The sequence below is a fragment of the Ostrea edulis genome, chromosome 3, assembly GCF_947568905.1.
Source record: "Ostrea edulis chromosome 3, xbOstEdul1.1, whole genome shotgun sequence".
NCBI lineage: Eukaryota > Metazoa > Mollusca > Bivalvia > Ostreida > Ostreidae > Ostrea > Ostrea edulis.
In genome coordinates, this window is record NC_079166.1 from 14,312,866 (window position 1) to 14,332,541 (window position 19,676).

At 34.3% G+C, this 19,676-nt stretch overlaps 1 protein-coding gene across 1 annotated transcript; it reads right to left on the reverse strand.

Moving 5' to 3' along the window:
- Positions 1-766: 766 nt before the first annotated feature.
- LOC130053254 (adhesion G protein-coupled receptor L3-like) lies at positions 767-19,460 on the reverse strand. The gene is made up of 23 exons (XM_056160154.1): positions 19,017-19,460; positions 18,636-18,722; positions 15,173-15,264; positions 14,752-14,955; positions 14,507-14,587; positions 14,270-14,369; positions 14,060-14,176; positions 11,237-11,303; positions 10,208-10,307; positions 10,025-10,074; positions 9,616-9,736; positions 8,223-8,329; positions 7,970-8,072; positions 6,473-6,623; positions 5,088-5,157; positions 4,832-4,892; positions 3,970-4,055; positions 3,342-3,468; positions 3,069-3,110; positions 2,426-2,503; positions 1,859-1,907; positions 1,706-1,755; positions 767-1,604 (listed from the first exon to the last, which is right to left on the reverse strand). Exons 1-23 carry the CDS (start codon positions 19,315-19,317, stop codon positions 1,569-1,571), a joined length of 2,280 nt encoding a protein of 759 aa, XP_056016129.1. The 5' UTR covers positions 19,318-19,460; the 3' UTR covers positions 767-1,568.
- Positions 19,461-19,676: the final 216 nt, after the last annotated feature.

The following is a 19,676-nucleotide window of genomic DNA, read 5'->3' on the forward strand; positions in this document are numbered from 1 at the left end:
TACATTCAAAGTTTAAAAGTGAATATTGTCCTTCCCCTCGTAATCATTTTTATTAACATTTCTTATTTTGAACGATGAGTGTTATCATATGTATGCTGACTATAACCATTTAAGTACTTGTTTAGGAATTAGGCACGACATACATATGTATAAAGCATTGTTAATTATCGGAAGTTCCAACAATCTTATTTACTAATATAATACACGAGATCGTGATTGATATCATTCTGTTTATTCCGGCTTCATTGAGATTAGGGTGTCCGGGTAGCGTAGAGGTAGCGCTGAGACCCGAGTTCGATCCCCATGATCGGCAGTGGTTGTATGTTAGAGGGTATGGCGGTCGCCCATTCGGACAGGTGGGTTTCCTCCGGGTATTTCAGTTTCCTCCCACATAAATGACCCCCCCCCCCAGCGCAAACATCCGTGCATCGAAAGGACCCCATTGGAAATAAGCTTTCGAGCTTTCATGGGTTATCCTTGGTATTTATGTATGTATGTTTGTATGTATGTATATACTAAATAAAAATTTATTTTATTTATTTATTTTATCATGGCATTGTTTATTGTAACTATTTACCCCAGAGCTGTTGCAGCATTTATGTTGTCAGACAACAGTGATATCATTGTCATTTGAATATGTACTGTGCATTGGTAGTGGAATGATACATGTATCATCAAACGAATGTCATTTGACGTGGACGATATACTAATTGAATTAATAACAGGCCTCATACCATTCCACTATGGCAAAATGATTACAAAGACGTAATTTTCAACACGAATTTAGTTTAAATAGATTACATTATGAGAGACATAATCAAATTTGGCAGCGATCAGAGCCTATGCAAGTCTTCATCTAAGTACAAGGTCACTACAAGTGCATTAATCAAACTGAATGTATAATACAATAATAAACGTATATAATACATATTTGTACTGCACTGTAAATCGTAACTAAAATATCCTGCACATTTAAATTGACAGTACATGTAGGACTTCATAATTGTTATGCCTATGGAAATCGCCTTTTCATGATTTTGTTTACAAATGACATAATCACAATTATATAGTCAGTAAAATGCTCCCTTCTTAACGCTAGAATTGCGGAAACATGATGAAATAAATTTTCAATTCGCATTGAAATGTGAGTGATTCTATTAATTTATACAATGTTTTAATAAGACAACAGTATTATGCAAAAGTATATGTGTGATATTTTTCTAAATACAAAATGCAACAAAACATGCTATAGAAAGTAGATAAATAATTGAATAATTAAAAACCAAATATGGTACTTGATTTAGTTGTTATGTGCATCAGAGGTGTCCATATAAACAAAACATCTGATAAGGAATTACAACATGGACGTAAAACAGACATGTAGAATAGCTGAGGGTTCAGACTTATAGTATACGAACAGTATTCGACATTCATGCAAATACACGCATCGTCCACTAAGCAATTTTATCTTTATAAAATCTGCTTACAAGTAGTTCATATCACAACAAAAAAGATGAATGTATCATTCAGGAAATTGACAACAAATGAAGAACATAGCCATTGAGAAGTTAAAATGATGTGTATGTTGTTCGGCGAACTGGATTCTGTGAAAATGTAAACAGAAATATTAATACACATACGTACACCATTCCAAAACTAAAATCGACTTTCTTACTTAATTAGAAGATCTTCTTCTTGTACTCACCGACACATTAATTCTTGGAAGAAGAAACACACCGGAGTTGTTTTGGGACTCTGTAATTTGATAAAAATTCCAATTATTTGCAACACACACATATTTAGCTGATGGATAGCAGGAACAGCAAAACAAAAGGAATATAAATTTTCCCTTAATTACCTTTAACCTCATCTTCACTGTGCAGATCTTTAGAATTTGATTTGGATTCCTGAATTGAAAAGAGCAACAGTAGAGCGATTAAGGTAAGTGGTTCATTCCGCGTGTTCTTGTGTTTACTTAAGTGTTTATATATATATAGTTCATCTTTTCTTTTTTCTTTAAAAGTTTGTGGGCATATATCACACGATATATGCCCGGAAACATCCCGGCCCGCAAACATTACGTCACAATCAAATTTCTACGCCGTTAATATTGAAATTTTTCGTGTTTTTCATCTTTTACTCAGTTAAACTAATAAAGTTATTGTTAAAGATAAAATTATTGTTAGTTTCTAAATGAAATTGAAAGTATATAATAAAAAGTTTATAGACACAAGCTCGGTCCGTCTACTCGCCAAAAAACTCGGTCGTCATATTTTCCCATACAAAGTCTATAACCTATAAATATATATAATTGGTTTCAAGGAAACACAAATCAACAATGCTAGTAATCATTTACATTTCATTGCTAAATGTATCTTGCTTTTTCCTTCTTTATCACCTATCTTTTGTCGGCCTAGATACTTACTGACTTATATTTCGATGATTTTGTTGTTAGTGATCTTGATTCATATTTCTGTATTTTTCTTGATATTGCTTTTCGAACCTACAACATAATATACCAGTAAAATACAAACTACCTTGTCTACTGGTACAAACCATGGACCCTCCAAATATCAAGGTACCCCTGTTGTGTATAATAAAAAAGACGTGTAATAATCGGTACAGGATATCCAATTTCGGTGATTGAAAAGTAGTGAAATAATGACAATCTATACCGTATTATTTATATATTATATATATAAAATTTCATCCAAACATTCCAAGTACATCCCAAGATATTCAATAATCAGTGCAAAATTTGATAGAGTTTTTAATTGCATAATTGATAACTGATCATTACACATGTATACCGTGGATTTTTGTAATGCAATGAACAAATGCTTCCTAAAATCTTTATCTAATGATATTAATATGTTCACATATTTCATCTTCGAAGATTGATGTGTTTGAAGTTCCAAGAGAGAACATCATTCACTTCCAATGCATATATTCACAACCCACGGCCATTTTTAAACATGTGTAAAGGAGCGATAGTTTTTTATTTCTTTATGGTGTACGCATGTGCGTATTGATATACAGTGTATGTTTGTATCAAATATGAATCCTACCTGATTGTTTAACAGGACATGGAATAGGAAAATGAACAGTCCCTATTAAAATATAAAACAATACGTACTTAATCACTTATGTTATACATGACCGTGTTGCTCAATGTCACGATTTCTTCAAAATTCATATTACGTTTGCGTAGAGAGTCATTGCTATTTAGGATGGTCTTATCTGTTTACATTTGTTGATATCCATGGACATAACCCATCAAACGTTGAAAACTGCGTCACATAAATGTTCGAAATCTGGAAACCTTATAAGGTATGACCTACCTGTAATGAATTAAATACAGCAAACAGATACCCGAAAATAATCGTATTTTCATCGATGTAGAGAATTCCGAATACCCAGGTTAATCCAAGGACAGGTAATAACGCACATGTTCCTCGTATTCCGCTCCTGTAATATCAATACTATTCCGTTACAATACTGAAATATATTCTAATCAACAGGTGCACCCTTAATTGGTGTGTACTTATCAATAATATCATATATGGGCCTAATCTGCAAAATAAATTCGTATGATTGAATGCAACATAAAACTGACCCCTCTGCTTTGATATCATAACTAATTCATAGATTATATGTGTATGATAGGAAGGTGTGACCGGTAGGCAGGAATGCTTACTCCTCCCAGGCACCTGATCCCACCTCTGGTGTGTCTAGGGGTCCGTGTTTGCCCAACTCTTTGTTTTACATTCCTTATAGGAGTTATGAGATTGATCACTGTTCGTTATCTTAACCTTTCTTGACACATATTGCAAACTTCAAATAAACATGTATGATTATTACATCAATATTGTATCACATGAAATTGTATCACATGGAATTGTATCACATGGAATTGTATCAGAGGCGATTCCACACATTCAAGGTTTCCCAATACTGACCATCACTTACCTCGCTTTATCTCTGATTGATTTCTTTATCATAAATGATGAAGAGAACAAAGCTCTCATTGCCACAGCAAGAATGGCAAAATTTATCTGGAAGAAAGGTTTGTAACGGTGTGATAGAAATAAAATGAAATGGACAAAAAACGAGAAAAGCAAACAATTTCTTATCAATTCATGCTACAACAATATCGGAATCATGCTTTCACACGTCACGTTTTCCAGCTCACTTCTTGAGAAGATGTTTCAGATCGTATCATGTTTCCACTTTTGAAATACGAATATCTCCACTGGAAGTGGGAATGACCTTCCATGTGAATAAGATTGTTTTAAAAATATGTTAATCCGTTCTTGGCACACTGATTTTGACTGTGGATAACTCCGTTTACCTGATAAGGATATGGGGCTCACGGCGGGTGTGACCGGTCAACAGGGGATGCTTACTCCTCCTAGGCACCTGATCCCACCTCTGGTGTGTCTAGGGGTCCGTGTTTGCCCAACTATCTATTTTGTATTGCTTGTAGGAGTTATGAGATTGATCACTGTTCGTTATCTTCACCTTGCATATCATATATAATTCAACATTACATTGCGCTACGATTGACTGATTGACTCTCTTTCGCTCAGTAATTCGAGAGATAAAAACAATGAAGATGTAACAATGTTTATATTAGACAGACAAGCATATAGACATAGAGAGACAATCATCAGGAAATTTTAAACTGTTTCAGTCGTTGGTTCAGACATTAAAATAAATACTGCTTTTCACGCCTTAAAGCTTATTTTTCTATATAGATAATGACTTACATTACATAAATTACTACAGCAAATTACATAACTCGGTTTTCTGAAGTAGCAGTAGTATTTACCAGAATAATAACCAGTGCTGGAACAATGAATCCGTATCGTGTTGTCCTCGCGAGCCAGCAACTAATAAGAAAACAGTGAATTTATCACATCCAGTAGTTTGGTTTTAATATATAAATCATTAGTGACCACATTTATTTATCGAACATGTATATGTTCATTTACACCATCAAACGATCGCTTACATTCATAATCCGTTCCTTAAAACACTATTCAATCAATCCATCTTATCCATACGTGAAAACATGCAATACTCACACTTTCTTATTTCCAAATCCACGTGTTTCTGTTACCCCCAAGGTTATTGCCACAATAACAGCTGGTAGACCTGTTGTCAATCAGAATTGGAAATAATCAGTGTGTTAAAAATGTTTAAGATTTTCTTGTTTTCTATGTCACTCACAAATCAGAATGGATATCACCACAACTAATATGTAACCATAAATACAGTGTAAAAGATCTTCAAAATGTAAAAGCATTATAATGATTTATTTGCAAATTATGAATTATGATTGATTTTCCTTCAAAAGATAAGTCCTGTGGGGATCTGGGTTAGAATATGTCCTCCGTACCCCCTTGCTTGTCGTAAGAGGGAACTATACGGGGCGGTCCTTTGAACGAGACCGCAAAAACCGAGGTCCCGTGTCACAGCAGATGTAGCACTGTAAAGATCCCCCCTGCTCAATCGCTATAAGCACCGAGCATAGGCTTAAAGTTTTGCAGCCCTTCACCACCAGTGGCGATGTCTCTACATTAGTGAAATATTGTCGATAGGGACATTAAACAATATTCAATCAATCCATATATATATATATATATATATATATATATGTGTGTGTGTGTGTGTGTGTGTGTATGTGTGTGTGTGTGTGTGTGTGTGTGTGTAAAACTTATACGGTACCAATTATGATGCACCAGATGCGCATTTCGACAAATAATATATATATATATATATATGATAAGGTTTATCTTAACCTATACTTAAGTGTATGTTGTGCAATAATCCTGATACAATACAGTTCTATTTCAATTTGATTGAAATGACGTAGAGCGGGAAATACAACACACAGTAATGTAGTTTGACCATACAGCCTATCGTTGGGTCAAATACTGACTGACATGTTTCATACCGATTGTTAGGTCGTTCTTGGAACACTGATTTTGACTACGGATAACTCAGTTTACCTGATCAAGATACAGGGTTCACGTCGGGGTTGACCGGTCGACAGGGGATGCTTACTCCTCCTAGGAACCTGGCTCCACCTTTGGTGTGTCCAGGGGTCCGTGTTTGCCCAAATTTCTATTTTGCATTGCTTATAGAGGTTATGTGATCGATCACTATTCGTTATCTTCACCTTTCATTATAATCTGCTTTATTCGGTATTTTGATACAAAATGGTTATTTTCTTGAAGTTTTCGTTTGAAAATATCAAGCACAACCATTGGTACTCCTTTATAATTATATCACAAATCTATCGCAAAACACTATAAATATCAGATAGAAATTATGTAAAAACACACTGGGTAAGTTTTGTTTCGTGACATGAAACATTTACTTTGTCTTTGAATTTTAAAACTATACGTTTTATATGGGACGAAAGAAGCCGTTATTACACATGGTTCTTTTAAAACAAATACTTCACCCCAGCCTAATAGCAGTAGAAAGGCAGAACTTGATCTGGAATTGAACACATCAAGTACAGCTACTGTAAGGTCGATCCCAAGCGCCAACATGATGCAAAACATAGCCAGGAAGAAGTAGTGCAGAAGGGCAGCAATAACGACACATCCAATCTGAAATATTATAGAGTATGTATGTGTACATTTTCATTTCTAGGTCAAATACACGTAAGTAAGAGGAGTACATATACTACGAACAATTGAAAGACGATTCTAAGATCAACAAAGACGCCAAAGAGAATATCCCAAATATGCTTCATATATTCAGATATTTTATAAATACATGTATAATAAACGGCAGAACTTTATGACACACGGGGTAACTTCAGCTTCTCCATCGTCAACCTCCCATTTCCATCTAGCAATAATTAGCAATCACCAGCATATGGTGTTTATGTCTCCCCACTGATTCGATACGCAATAGTATGTCAAGCGTGTGATTATTTATTAAACTAAGATATGCTACTCAGTAGTCCGAAATATCTTATGTTTTCCAGGCTTTTTTTTTATGATTTTGATATTTACCATGCTAGCAAAACGTCAGAACCGGCGCCATTACGTAAACTGGAAATTTTAAATACTTGCGAGCAAAATTCAATGTTAAACTCATGATTATTCAATAAAACCATGCTTTTGTACTTACTAATATCGATTTTTTGGATTCTTTCATCACATAAATAGCCTCATGAAAACATTTTTACAAACCGTCAAGCTTTGTTTTTAGTCACGTGACTCGTTCGCTCAAATGACAGCGAAAATTCGATTGACTACAATTGTGTGCTTCTGTTATCGAATTCTGGAGTGATGTTTTCTTTTAATCGATATTAGCAAGCACAAGAACCATTGTTTTATTGATTAATTATGAGTTTAACATTGAATTCGACTCCAAAGTATTTAAAATCAGCCCGAGAATGCCGCCTCTATCTGGAGGCGGCGAATTTCAAGTTTACGTAATGGCACCGGTTCTGACGTTTTCCTGGTACGGTAAATATCAAAATCATAAAAAAGCCAGGAACACGTAATGTATTTCGGACTAGCTACTCATAAATAAGTCGAATGCTGTCTGATGTGTTTCATATCAATTGTTAGACTTTTCTTTACATACTGATTTTGAAAACAGATTACTCCGTTTCCTTAATCAAGCATAAGCAAAATATATATCACTAGAAATTCAAGAGTTGGGGTCAGGTGTCTAAAAGCAGTAAGCAGCCCCTGTTGACCAGTCATACCATCAACTTGGCTATATCTTGATTAAGTAAATGGAGTATTCTTTAGCCGACATCATTGTGCAAAAAAAAGAGCTAACAATATTTTCATGAAATACGCCACACAACATTCGACTTCATGACCTATAAAATTCCCATATAATTTGCGAAAAGATCGTCTTTATACGAAATTGTTGAAACAACTGAAACATGTGAGTAATGTGTGAATACTTGTGTGGATTTCTAGATACATACATGGTTTTCGGTTCTGTCCTTTGCTGACAGAAACAACATGTAAGCGATAAACATAGCCAGACAAAGGTTGATAATCAAGACGGAACGCCGTGATTTCATATATCTGCAACAGAAATGAAAAGTCCTCATATAATCATATCACTGTAATAGTGATTACACCAAATCTTAGATTATAGGAAAATAGCAATAATTGCAACTCAATTTCGAAAAATAATTATTTTATCAATCAGCAAAAATCTAACTAGATATTAACCTCCAAAAATAAAGGTAAATAAAAATCGTTGCCAACGAGCCAACGATGGAGCAACTGCATCCGATATTAGAAATCATAGTCAGCCTTTCATCATCCGGTGGTGGTGTCTAGAAAAAAAAAATCAAAGAATATATCATGGGGATTTGTCGTGCATGATATCATTTTAGATAATCTCTTATTCAGAATCCCCACACTAAGGATAGACAAAACATTGACTCATACATATCATGTAAAAGTAGTTTGGATTTTTTTTGCTTGATATGATATCACTGACAAGATGACTCAGCTACGTTATGGTAGGTTGTGACATCATAACTGTTGGGAACATTGTGCAAAATTTCGAAACAGATCAATTTGTATAGTTCTTTAAAACTTTTTAAGCATTGAGGTACAGTTTAAGAATATATAACAAGAATATTTATTGATACAAACTCGGCCGCGACTACTGGAGTAAGCATCCCCTGTTACCTATAACAAGCACACCATTTAGAAGCTTGTCTTTTCCTACATTAGTCATTCATCGTAGTCCTGGCAAGTTAAGGGTATTGTACACACTTTAGATCATATAAAATTGTATTAAGTAGTTTCAGAATATTCACATATAGAATGTATTTAACTTGATGATAATAGCTATTTCAATTTTTAAGATACGGTATGAATGTAGTCTTGCTTTCCCACACACTCTCGCTCTCGAGACTGCACAAGGTAGAGTCTGGTAAGATTCCTTTTTTGTTTGATGGTTTCAAATCGAGGCTTACCGAGAAATCGGTACTGTTTCTGATTGGGTGATAGAGTAACGTGAAGGAACTAAAGTTCGAAGCAACTATCAGAATTTGTTTACAACGGCAAAATTTAAATTTTCAAGTGAAAGACCTTCCGTTTTTAACACTAAAAGTCAACATTCAATAAAATATATCTGTTTGCTTTGCAACGAACAAAGAAAAACACGCAAATATCCTTATCAGTTGTAATTGTTTTGGTCTATTGGTCTCAAAATCAAAATATCAGACTCTCGCATGTACAAAGTCTCGAGAGTGAGACTCTGGGAAAAGCGAGACTAGGTTTGAATGTAGAAAATGAACAAAATAAACCGTACAACAACGAGAATGTAAATACGACAAACTCTGATTACATGGAATAAAACTATACAAAGCTAAATTTTCCAGTCACCTCAGAATAATCCGTTACGCTACAACGCCAATAGTATTATTCGTAAGGGAAAGTAGTCCAAGAGAATTCACTCTGTGTGGAGTTAGAGCTAAATTATCGCTTTCAATACAAAAATAAATAGTAGGAATTTACAGATCCTGGACACCGGAAATTAATAGATGTTTCCATGACCTTCTTCTTTAATTTTCGTATTGTTATTTTTACCAGTATTCATGCAGTGTACCTTATTATCTTCACCAAAGTCTACACTCATCAATATAGCAAAGCTGGTCAGATGGCTACACGTACAAGTCGTATATGAACTGTTGGAATGAAGAACACTGCATCCGGTATTGTTCCAAGAGCTGTATAAAACAACAATGAGACGTGAGTATTTTTTCGATTTATCAGTTGAAAGGTTGGTGAGTCGTTGTAGCCCAATAGATTGGTATAAAAAAATCGAAAAATTTAGTACATATTTGAGCACTAGAAAAAGATGGCATGGTGATGATAATGGTTTATATCAAACTTATTTGAGTATATTACTTTATGTTTCAGACGTTATAGCAATGCATTTCGTTGAGTGGATATCCATATCACATGACAAAACATTATCAAGTATATAATACTTTAGGAAAATATGTATAACTTACTGTTCTGGTTTATTTAGGAAGACACACTCTGACGTGGTATTTACTGATGCCTGTAAGTAATTGTGATACTCTCAATCTATCTATCTATCTATCTATCTATCTATATATATATATATATATATATATAATCATTTGGACAATAGTGGCGAGGATCTGGAATTTTATTTGGTAAAATTAACTTACATTTCTGGAATTTTGCTCGAAAGTGAGTGAGATATTTTTCATAATTTCTTTCACATTTTCCAGAGTTAGTGATAAAACGCTAGAGCCTAGTGATGAATTCCTATGGAAAGAAATTGATAAGAATGAGGATAAAGGAAAATTACATTGCATACAAACTTAGAAATTCAGACAAAGGAATGTGATGATACAATTTTTTTTTTAAAGTTATATCCTGTCAACTGATGTTGTTATCACTTACAATACAAAATAAAACCCAATTACCTTTCAAGTCTACCCAAATCATGGGTCTGTGATTCACTACATTTCGTATAAACATTTGACATGTTCTTTTGATACAAATAGAATGCAAAAAATAGTACATGTCACCACGGCTTCCCATGTGGAGAGTTTGGGATTCAGTATATTGTTATGCAGCTGCTCTTGGCACACTGATTTTGACTACGGATGACTCCGTTTAAGATACAGAGCTCACGGTGGGTGTGACCGGTTGATAGAGAATGTTTCCCCTCCTAGGCACTCGATCCCACCTCTGGTGTATCCAGAGATCCGTGACCAACTATCCATGTTGTATTGCTTATAGGAGTTATGGGATTTATCACTGTACGTTATATTCACCTTCCATACTTCTCCCAACCCCTTGAAATGCTCCATTGATACTTTCGGGGCTAGATATTTGAATGACTTTATGGTCCAAGAAAAATCTGCATTTTGTTCAACAGATAATGGAGACTCACAAGTTCACATATGTTCCCAGTTTACACGCCCGACATTTCAATTCTGATTTTTATCATGCTTAGAAAATGATACCAAATTTTATATTCTAGAGATGATAATATAAACAAGGGCTATCATATTAACTGAATAATTTATAGGCTTCCACACCTAATGGCTAGTGCTTTTTATTGAATGATACATTTACGTACATTTTATACAAGTATTTTGGGGTGAATTGGAACGCATTTGAAAACAATTGTTATTAAATTATGCCACATCAAAATTCAACAAAACACATAAATCTTGAAACCTTACCTACTACTTCCTGCCGTATCAAGCTCCGATCCAAAATTATCATATTTTACAGCTGTAAATGCAACATCTGAAACGATAGTGGGGAACCAACACCTGGTTTTATATACAATATAGGAATTCTGAGATTGTTTACACCTCTTCATGCAGTATTAGATCTATCATAGCTTAGATAAAAGATGAAGATAATGAGCATTGATTAATCTCATAACTCTTATAAACAATACAAAATAGATAGTTGGGCCAACACGGATCCCTGGATATACCAGGTGCCTAGGAGGAGTAAGCAACCCTGTCGACCGGTCACACCCGCGGTGAATCCTATATCTTGATCAGGTAAACGGAGTTATCCGTAGTCACACATCAGTGTGCTAGGAACGGTCTAACAATCGGTATGAAACACGTCAGACAGTATTTTACCCAATGATAGTTTGTATTAGCAAACTAGATTGTAATAACAGCCATAGAGTTTGCGAAATGCTGACTTTAAATGAGATTGTTGTACCCCATCATCATAACCTTGTTTGTCAGTAACCTGCTTCGATTTAAAACTGAACATAGCAGAACAAGCTCTTGGTTATCGAATCAGTTGAGAGATATAAATTCGGTAGTACAAATCTATTCTTATTGATTTCTTATGTATTTATTCATTTTTCGTTTGACTACATTTTTGAAAAGTATAGTAAATTTCGGATTGAGTGGGACTTCTACTGTGCATCGGATTGAGTTGTTTTTCTTATGCGCATTGGATTGAGTTAATAGTTTCGTAACGCTAAATTTCATTCGTCATTAAGTATTACCCAATAGTCATGATTCACCTTTAGCTATAAGTTACCGTTCAAACTGAGTAAATCAGAGCAGTGTACATTTTACTTCGAAAATCTAGCTGTCCAGCTTCAATCAGGTGCATCTTGTGGTACGTAAGAATCATATTTACTTAGGTCTTACCTTACTACAATATTTTTGTAAATGACTCTTATTCTTAATTGCAACGCTTATGCTTTATTGTATTTTTGCAGTTAAAGTTGTCTTAGTATATATTCAGAATTTGTTTGTAAGTTCAGAGGTCCATTTCTTACAAAACATATTTTCTATTATAAATGTAAGCTGTATTATTGGTAACTTATTGTCAACAGTTTATCTAAATTATGAACTTGTCCTTTTTGTCTAATACAATTGTTATTTATTTTGCTTATAGGTCATTGCTATAAAAATAAACACCATCAAGCCGAATCAAAACTGCTCGCTTACATAAACACTATATGTTGACGGTGGAGAAGCTGAAATCATCCCATTTGTCATAAAATGGAGTTGTTAGTTTGCCGTTAATATCTACTTTCAATAAAATATCTAAGTATGAAGCCGGAGTGGACGGCTCAGTGGAGTCTTTTATTTCGAGTTCACGGGGATTTATCGAATCTAAATATGAATGAAAGTTATTATTGTTAATAGACAAAACTTCGTCAATATGTGTAAATGTCGAATTGAAGGTGACAACAAGATATTTTCTCTTCTCACGTAGACGATTTTGAATAAATTATGTTTCATATGAATATAGAGAATGGTGTCGACGTCGTCGTCGATATATCTAAATGTCGAATTGAAGGCCACAACAAGAAATTGTTTCTTCTCACGTCGAAGTTTTTGAATACATTCTGCTTCATAGAAATTTAAAAACATGGCAGCTAACAGAAGAGTACCTATGGTGCCCATGAGAATTCCAACAGACTGTTGGAAGACCTGATCACCAACGACAACGAAGATATTGACAATGAGAAACTCCAGCATATTTTTTATTTCAACTTCAGATTGCCTGTGCGTGTAACAGAGTGACGTTTAACAAAGTAATTCTTTGGATGACTGATCAATAGATAGCAATATTTGCATTTTCCATTTTTGTTGAAGAAGCCAAAGTCTATGATTTAAAAAAGTTTAGTCTTTAATTTATCGTGGGGAATGGTCGTGTAGAGTGTTGAAAAGTCAAATGTTTTGATGTTGTTGATTTGAGAAAATTTTTCGATTTCAAGTTTACTAAAAGTTCTGTAGAATATTTTAGAATCCACATTTGATTTACACCACTTCTGGCATATGTGGTCGCACAGTACGTGTTAAGTTTCTCCTTCAAAGCAGTGAACAGATAATTCTTTCTAATTTAGATTACATTCAACAAAACTTATAAGTGTACTTCGAATGTGTATTAAAGGGGTTTGCACTTGATATTAATGAATTTAAAGGTGTTTTTTTTAAAGAATCAATGTTCTATTTGGAAAAATATGTCAACCAAATTGATAAATTACATTATTTGAACTAGTTCCAAGTCTCAACTATTTGTATCATATTATAAAACTGAAATAAACATATTGAAGTAAAAAGATAGATGATATGTTGAATGAAACAGGAAATGTAATATCACGCACATTTAGAACTTTTTGATTGACCAATCCTTCCGCCACAAAATACAATCCCTGTCAAAACCCTTTCAAAATTTGAATTGACAGGAACTTTTTCAACTGCATAGGGTTCAGAAACAGATGTGTAATATGTTTGCACCAATGGAATGAGCATTGAACCAGTAAATACTTAGTTGTAGCATTCTGCGCGGTTGTCTTCAAAAGCACAGGGGCTAACGTTTTTAACAAAGCATTAAAAGGTAAAGATAATGATAATTTAAAATAGCTGGAAAACGCCTTGCCTATTTACCAGTAACAGTTCAATAAGCAAGCATTCCATTAATTAATTCCACACTCAATTATTTCCAATCATTTTGAAAGTAAGAATTCAGAATTACTACTTTCTCTCTAATGAGATTATAGTAAAAAGTAACACCTGTTATGTCTCCCAGTGCATCTTCTGGTAACGTGAACTTTGTACCATCGTCAACTGCATTTTCTGTTTCTTTCGGAAATACTATTTTCTGTTTTGGAATCCGTTCGATGTTCAACACTGACAAATAAAATAAGTTTACTTGTTTAATTATCCTCTATCTGTCATTTACTATTGTAACAAAGAAGCACTATTACCAGTATCATGCCTTACAAAGATTGTCCCTCTTCACTGTTACGCTCTGATTCACTGTAAGAGCTTTCGTTACCGACTTTGCAAATCCGTCCACAGACGATAATATTTGACCCGTAACCTTAAAATAATTTCAGACATTTAAGTAAATTATCAAACTATTACACTGTACGAAGAGTAAATTGCAGTATCACATGTATGTGTATGATTTTTGTATTAATTTTGGACTAATATTTAATTTTGCTTGAACAGTGTTACTTCTTTCCCTTGTGTCTTGTTCTTAGTTGTCACGTGATCTTTTCCTGTGCCCAGTAGATTACTGACAACACCCATGAATGTCTGTAAAAATACACATTCTAAAGTTTTAGGTATGCAAAGCTTGAATATATAGAAACCATGTAACGGTGCATAAATTTTATGATAAACACTGCGTACAGCCAGACTTTCCACAAAAATAAAATCAACGACGTATGTGATAAGAATATGTACGCCAAATGTCTTACCTCTGCTGTTTTCTCAGCAGCCTTCTGATCTGTAAATGTGATGTTTTTCTGTGATATCTTGGCTATAAGATTAACGCTCTGTACGATATCCACACTTGCCATGCCCTTTTCCCCAGGCGAGGACGTTTGATTGACGATATCAGATATAGTTGATAGAGATGATTCGACCATAGATTCGGAGATGTTTGGCGAAATGTTCAAAGCCTTAAACATTTGCAGAAACAAACTTTAGTTTAATGAACAGAATCCATTGTATTTACTTCAAGATGGTTTCAGATAAAGTTTATAAATTCAGTTGTATACAGTACCAAAAGTAATCACATTAAGGGTACTGGATTTTTTCTTTACATTACCACTATTTCATGTAGCTTTAAAAGTGGATGCGAATATCCCTTATCATTATAGATGATTTAACTCTTACATTTTCTAACTTCTCTAACTTCTCTTGCTTACACGTATCTGCATTTATTTCCCCCCATTTACCGTCTTTGCCACATGTTCTTTTTTGTGTACCTATAATTAAGAAGCCTTGTCAACAGGGCACCTTCACCAAAGAAAGGTCATTGCTAATAACGAAGAATGTGTTAGTCACCTATAATACTAATAGATGTTTGGTTAATCTAAGAAATACCAGATATGTTAATTGCTAGCAAAGCCACTAGACAAGATCGAAGCAATGATTACTCTTGTGTGTCACGTGATTTGCCCTTTTTTCATTTGATAAAAGATTACCCGAAGTTATCTGGGGAAAATGTCAGCGTTATTGCGGAACTATCATGTTTTGCTAATCTAAATTCGTTTTAAGGACACGTGGTGGATTATGTAAGTTTCCCCTGCTTTGTCAACAAAACATCGAATAACGGATGGTAGGATGGTATACTGCAAGACTTACTATTACGTTAGCTCTTCTACCGAATATATCGCGCTTCGAAATAGGATATGACGTCATAATACACAAATATTTCGCCAAGTCATCCCCAAATACATACTATCTTACCTTAAGGGTCATAAAATAAATTATACCAACAAGTGAATAGTTATGCCATGTTGATCTATGTGTGTATTCAAACAACGTATCATTCGTTTATCTTTCTCTAAATATAATCATTCATTTTTTTTATTATTCATCTCTTTCCGTGACTGACGGAAACCTGATAGTGTCTGCTGTCATCAACTTGAACTGCTATTGTGTGTATGTTTATCTGTAGTTATGGAGGCCTGGAGGTAACTAGTACAGAATAGTATATGTTCATACAGACAAGTCACCGCATACGATAACAGATTGGTATGTAAGAAAACACACCAAGGCTAAATATGAAGTCCCGATGCACTGTTTACATCAACAGTGTTATATTTTCCGCGTTAAATGAATAGGCCAATCAATGGTTGGAAGACATTAAGGGTCTTCTCTCGTCTTATCTCATAATTCGTATATCTATACATAAAACACTAAATCACAATACATATAATAACTGATGAAATCAAACGCAGGTGGGTGGATAAGGTAAATAGGGAAATATTCCACTTTGCTGGTCCCAATAAAACGCGCAAAGCAGTACTTCGAATGCGCCTTCTTTATAATATGCCATCGTTTTAGCGATTGGCAAATTTAAAAAATAAGTGGTTTTCCACGGTTTTGTTTTTTGTTTTTTTTGTTTTTTGTTTTTTGTTTTTTTGCTCAGAATTTGAATTCTTTGACATTATGTCATGTTATAAAGTGGAATTTTAAAAGTGATAAATAATCAATGATATTTACATGATTTTTCAAAATTTTATCCGTTATTGATTTCACACAAGCCAATTCTACATTAACGACTTTAATAATTTGACATGTGTAACCTCAATGTACACAAATATGCCATTGAAGACCTTGTGAAAATATGTGATTCTTTGGAGAGCATAATTGGTCTTATTCTGAATCTGTAAATCTTGTGGTTTTGAAGTATTTGGATTGCAAAAGGACTCATCTTACAGCAGCCACGTTTGGAGCTGTAACAACAAAAATGTATCAAGAAATTATCGATTAAAAAGTCATCCTGGTTTGAAAATCACAATTTAACATTGGAAAAAGTCATTTTTAGCACAGTTTTTGTGTTTATAAGTGTGCTCAAGATTTTGTCATTCATGAACTGGATATTTCTTTAAAAAATAACTAATAACGGATTGGTATAATTTTGGACGAAAAGTGTGTGAAGTTTATTTGGAAAAATACGGCAATAACACATTGGGGGACTGTTAAAATTGATGAATCGAAATTGGGGGAATAGACATATCACAAAGGAAGACTTGTGGACGGAGTGTTGGTATTTGGAGGCATTGATATTCAATATGCTGTTTTTGTCAGTGTGGCGGACAGCACTGCGGATACCTCGGTGACTATAATTAAGAGACACATGTAAAGCCGGGCACCATTATTATAAGCGTTTGTTGAAGAGCGTATATAGCTCCCTCAGTGAAGAAGGATTCAATCGTTTAACTGTGAGCCATAGGGTTAGTTTTGTAGATCTCCGAACTCCAGTGCCCACACAAATACGACAGAGTCAACTTGGAGGGCACTTAAAAAGCTTTGCCAGCACACGGAACACAGTATGATATAACATTACTTTGCACAATATTGTGTGAGGAAAGTATTTCTAAAATAATCCGCCAATCCATTTCTCGTTTTGAAACGGACACGAAAATACAAGTTTCAAATCCAGTCCTAATCCTTCAAAAATCAAGAAAACTAGCTCTATCTTTTACAGATGTTACTAGCACCGACCTGTTTTATTGCAAGTCGCCGAAAATGAAATGGTGTGGAAATGTTTACTTTTGCATAGCAACCAGGATATGGGTCGCGCGGCTTGCGCATTGTGTAAACTTCCGGGGACCGGCAAAGGAAATTCTACTCATTCAAAAAGGAATGTTTTAAAAGGAAGTCAGCTATTATGACGATGAATCTAAATCTACCGCAAACCTTAAACCTTTAGGAACTATTCTACATCGTCATAATGATTGACTTCCTTTTAAAACGTGGATGAACAAAAGTCAGTATCAGCAAACTCCTTTCCGATTTAACTGCATTATTTTTTTTAACATCATAATAAGGTATTTTCAAATTTTGAATTTCAAAATATTGGTGTACATATTATCTTTTCATCTACATAAAATTTCTCTGGTGTAACATTTCCCTTTAAAACTATTACCACGTTTTCATATCAACCAAAAACCAAAAAACCTCACCCAGATTCTAAACCTTAATTCTAGGGATGTCAACGAATATTCGACAATTCTTCGATACCATCGACGCTCGACTAATTCTTTTTTACTCGAATAGCTACTAAAAATTGCGCATCCTGATAACTGATCGGCATAATTTACCAATTTGAATCCACGTGTTCCAATGGCAGAGATTATTCCAAATATCATGGGTTTGCAGTTCATTTGAAATACCTGTAAACAGGGTGTCGAGCGTGTTGCCTAAATCAATTGTCATAATGGATGTTTACATTGCGGTGTACTTAACTAACTGACGACTATTCGTTGGGACTTTACATCTGGGTAATCCTGGTCATGCTGTTATATACACTCAAAGTGATTACCGTATGTATCCCATAGAACGCCTTTACAGGCCTAAATTAACCTTTGTAAACTGTCAAATTCTTCATCACAATTCTATAATGATTTGATGATTTTGATATATTTCAAAACATGTAATGACAACCAAACTATAATTATGAATGCAAGAAAAATAATTAGGACAACTGTGACTATGCATTTCAATTTCTAGAATGTTTGAATAAATACATAATCAATCAGAGAGATTTACCCAATGTCTTATTTCCATGACTATTTTTGTCTTACTGCACACTTCATCAGAATGTTTACGATAAAAAAGACAATACCTGTATATCCGGAAGGACAAGGGGCCGTGGCGTCGTGTTCTGAAAGTGTACTGGGCCATATATTGACTGAAGGGCATAACGTGGTCTCTGCAAATCATGAAATGCATTATTTAGAGTACCGTATTGCATAATCTGGTTCCCATTATTATGAAGTTTTGAGTAGCAAATATAAAGATGGCATTACAGAATTCAGGTCAATTTCAATAATTATGTGAAAGTTGTAAAAAAAAAAACAGTATGGAAAAAATAAAAATCCTCCATACATAAATAATATATATTTGTTTATCAAACTGTTTATTGCCTGATAAAACACCATTTTTCATTAATCAATCTTTATTTTATTGTTTAACAGTACTGAATTCATATGTGATCGCTCTTTACCTTTTCCCGTCACAGTAATTCTGGAGGATACCCCAAATTGAGTACAGTTTCCGAGCCCACACGTAAAATTCTCGCTGAAACGTCCATCAAATCGATAAGACTGATTGTACATGTCTCCGGTAAACCTATGTATTTCCGTCCCGTTGGCAAAGCACAACTTTAGCATGGTGTCATTTGAATCAAAATATGCTTCCTCCACATTTCTGATGTGGCAGTTGATATCAACTGATTCGGTCTCCGCTACAACTGTGCTGATAGGCCGCATCACCAGAACAGGCATCTGTTTCAATTCTATATTCATTTCTGCTGTTCCGTTATAATATATTCCAGGAACGTCTGCTTCCACGTTACAAGTATATAGTCCTTAACAAAAGAGAACGAAGTAATTATCGATCAGACTATCAAAACTAGAACTCATCCATACACTGCAAGTGCTCTAAATATATTGTTTACAGATACATGTACCTCTTATCTCGATAAAAAAACAATATCCTTGAAATGCTCTAATTTTATGTCTAAACAAATTGAGAGTTCTTCCAAATGTTACTTGAAAATGAGGATTTTAAATTCCTTATCTGATCATAACATAATTATTGTTCTAAGTTGTAGAACAATTATTTTTCACTTAATCCCTAGTGTAAGAGAAATAGTTGCCCATGT

What these genes read in the sequence shown, in the direction of transcription:
- LOC130053254 (XM_056160154.1), bottom strand. Translation starts at nt 19,317, where the DNA reads ATGAATATAGAATTGAAACAGATGCCTGTTCTGGTGATGCGGCCTATC. An exon ending in TCGAGCAAAATTCCAGAAAT is followed by an intron (nt 10,075 to 10,207) that starts GTAAGTTAATTT and finishes AATTACTTACAG; the next exon opens with GCATCAGTAAATACCACGTC. An exon ending in ATGTCCTGTTAAACAATCAG is followed by an intron (nt 2,504 to 3,068) that starts GTAGGATTCATA and finishes ATTATGTTGTAG; the next exon opens with GTTCGAAAAGCAATATCAAG.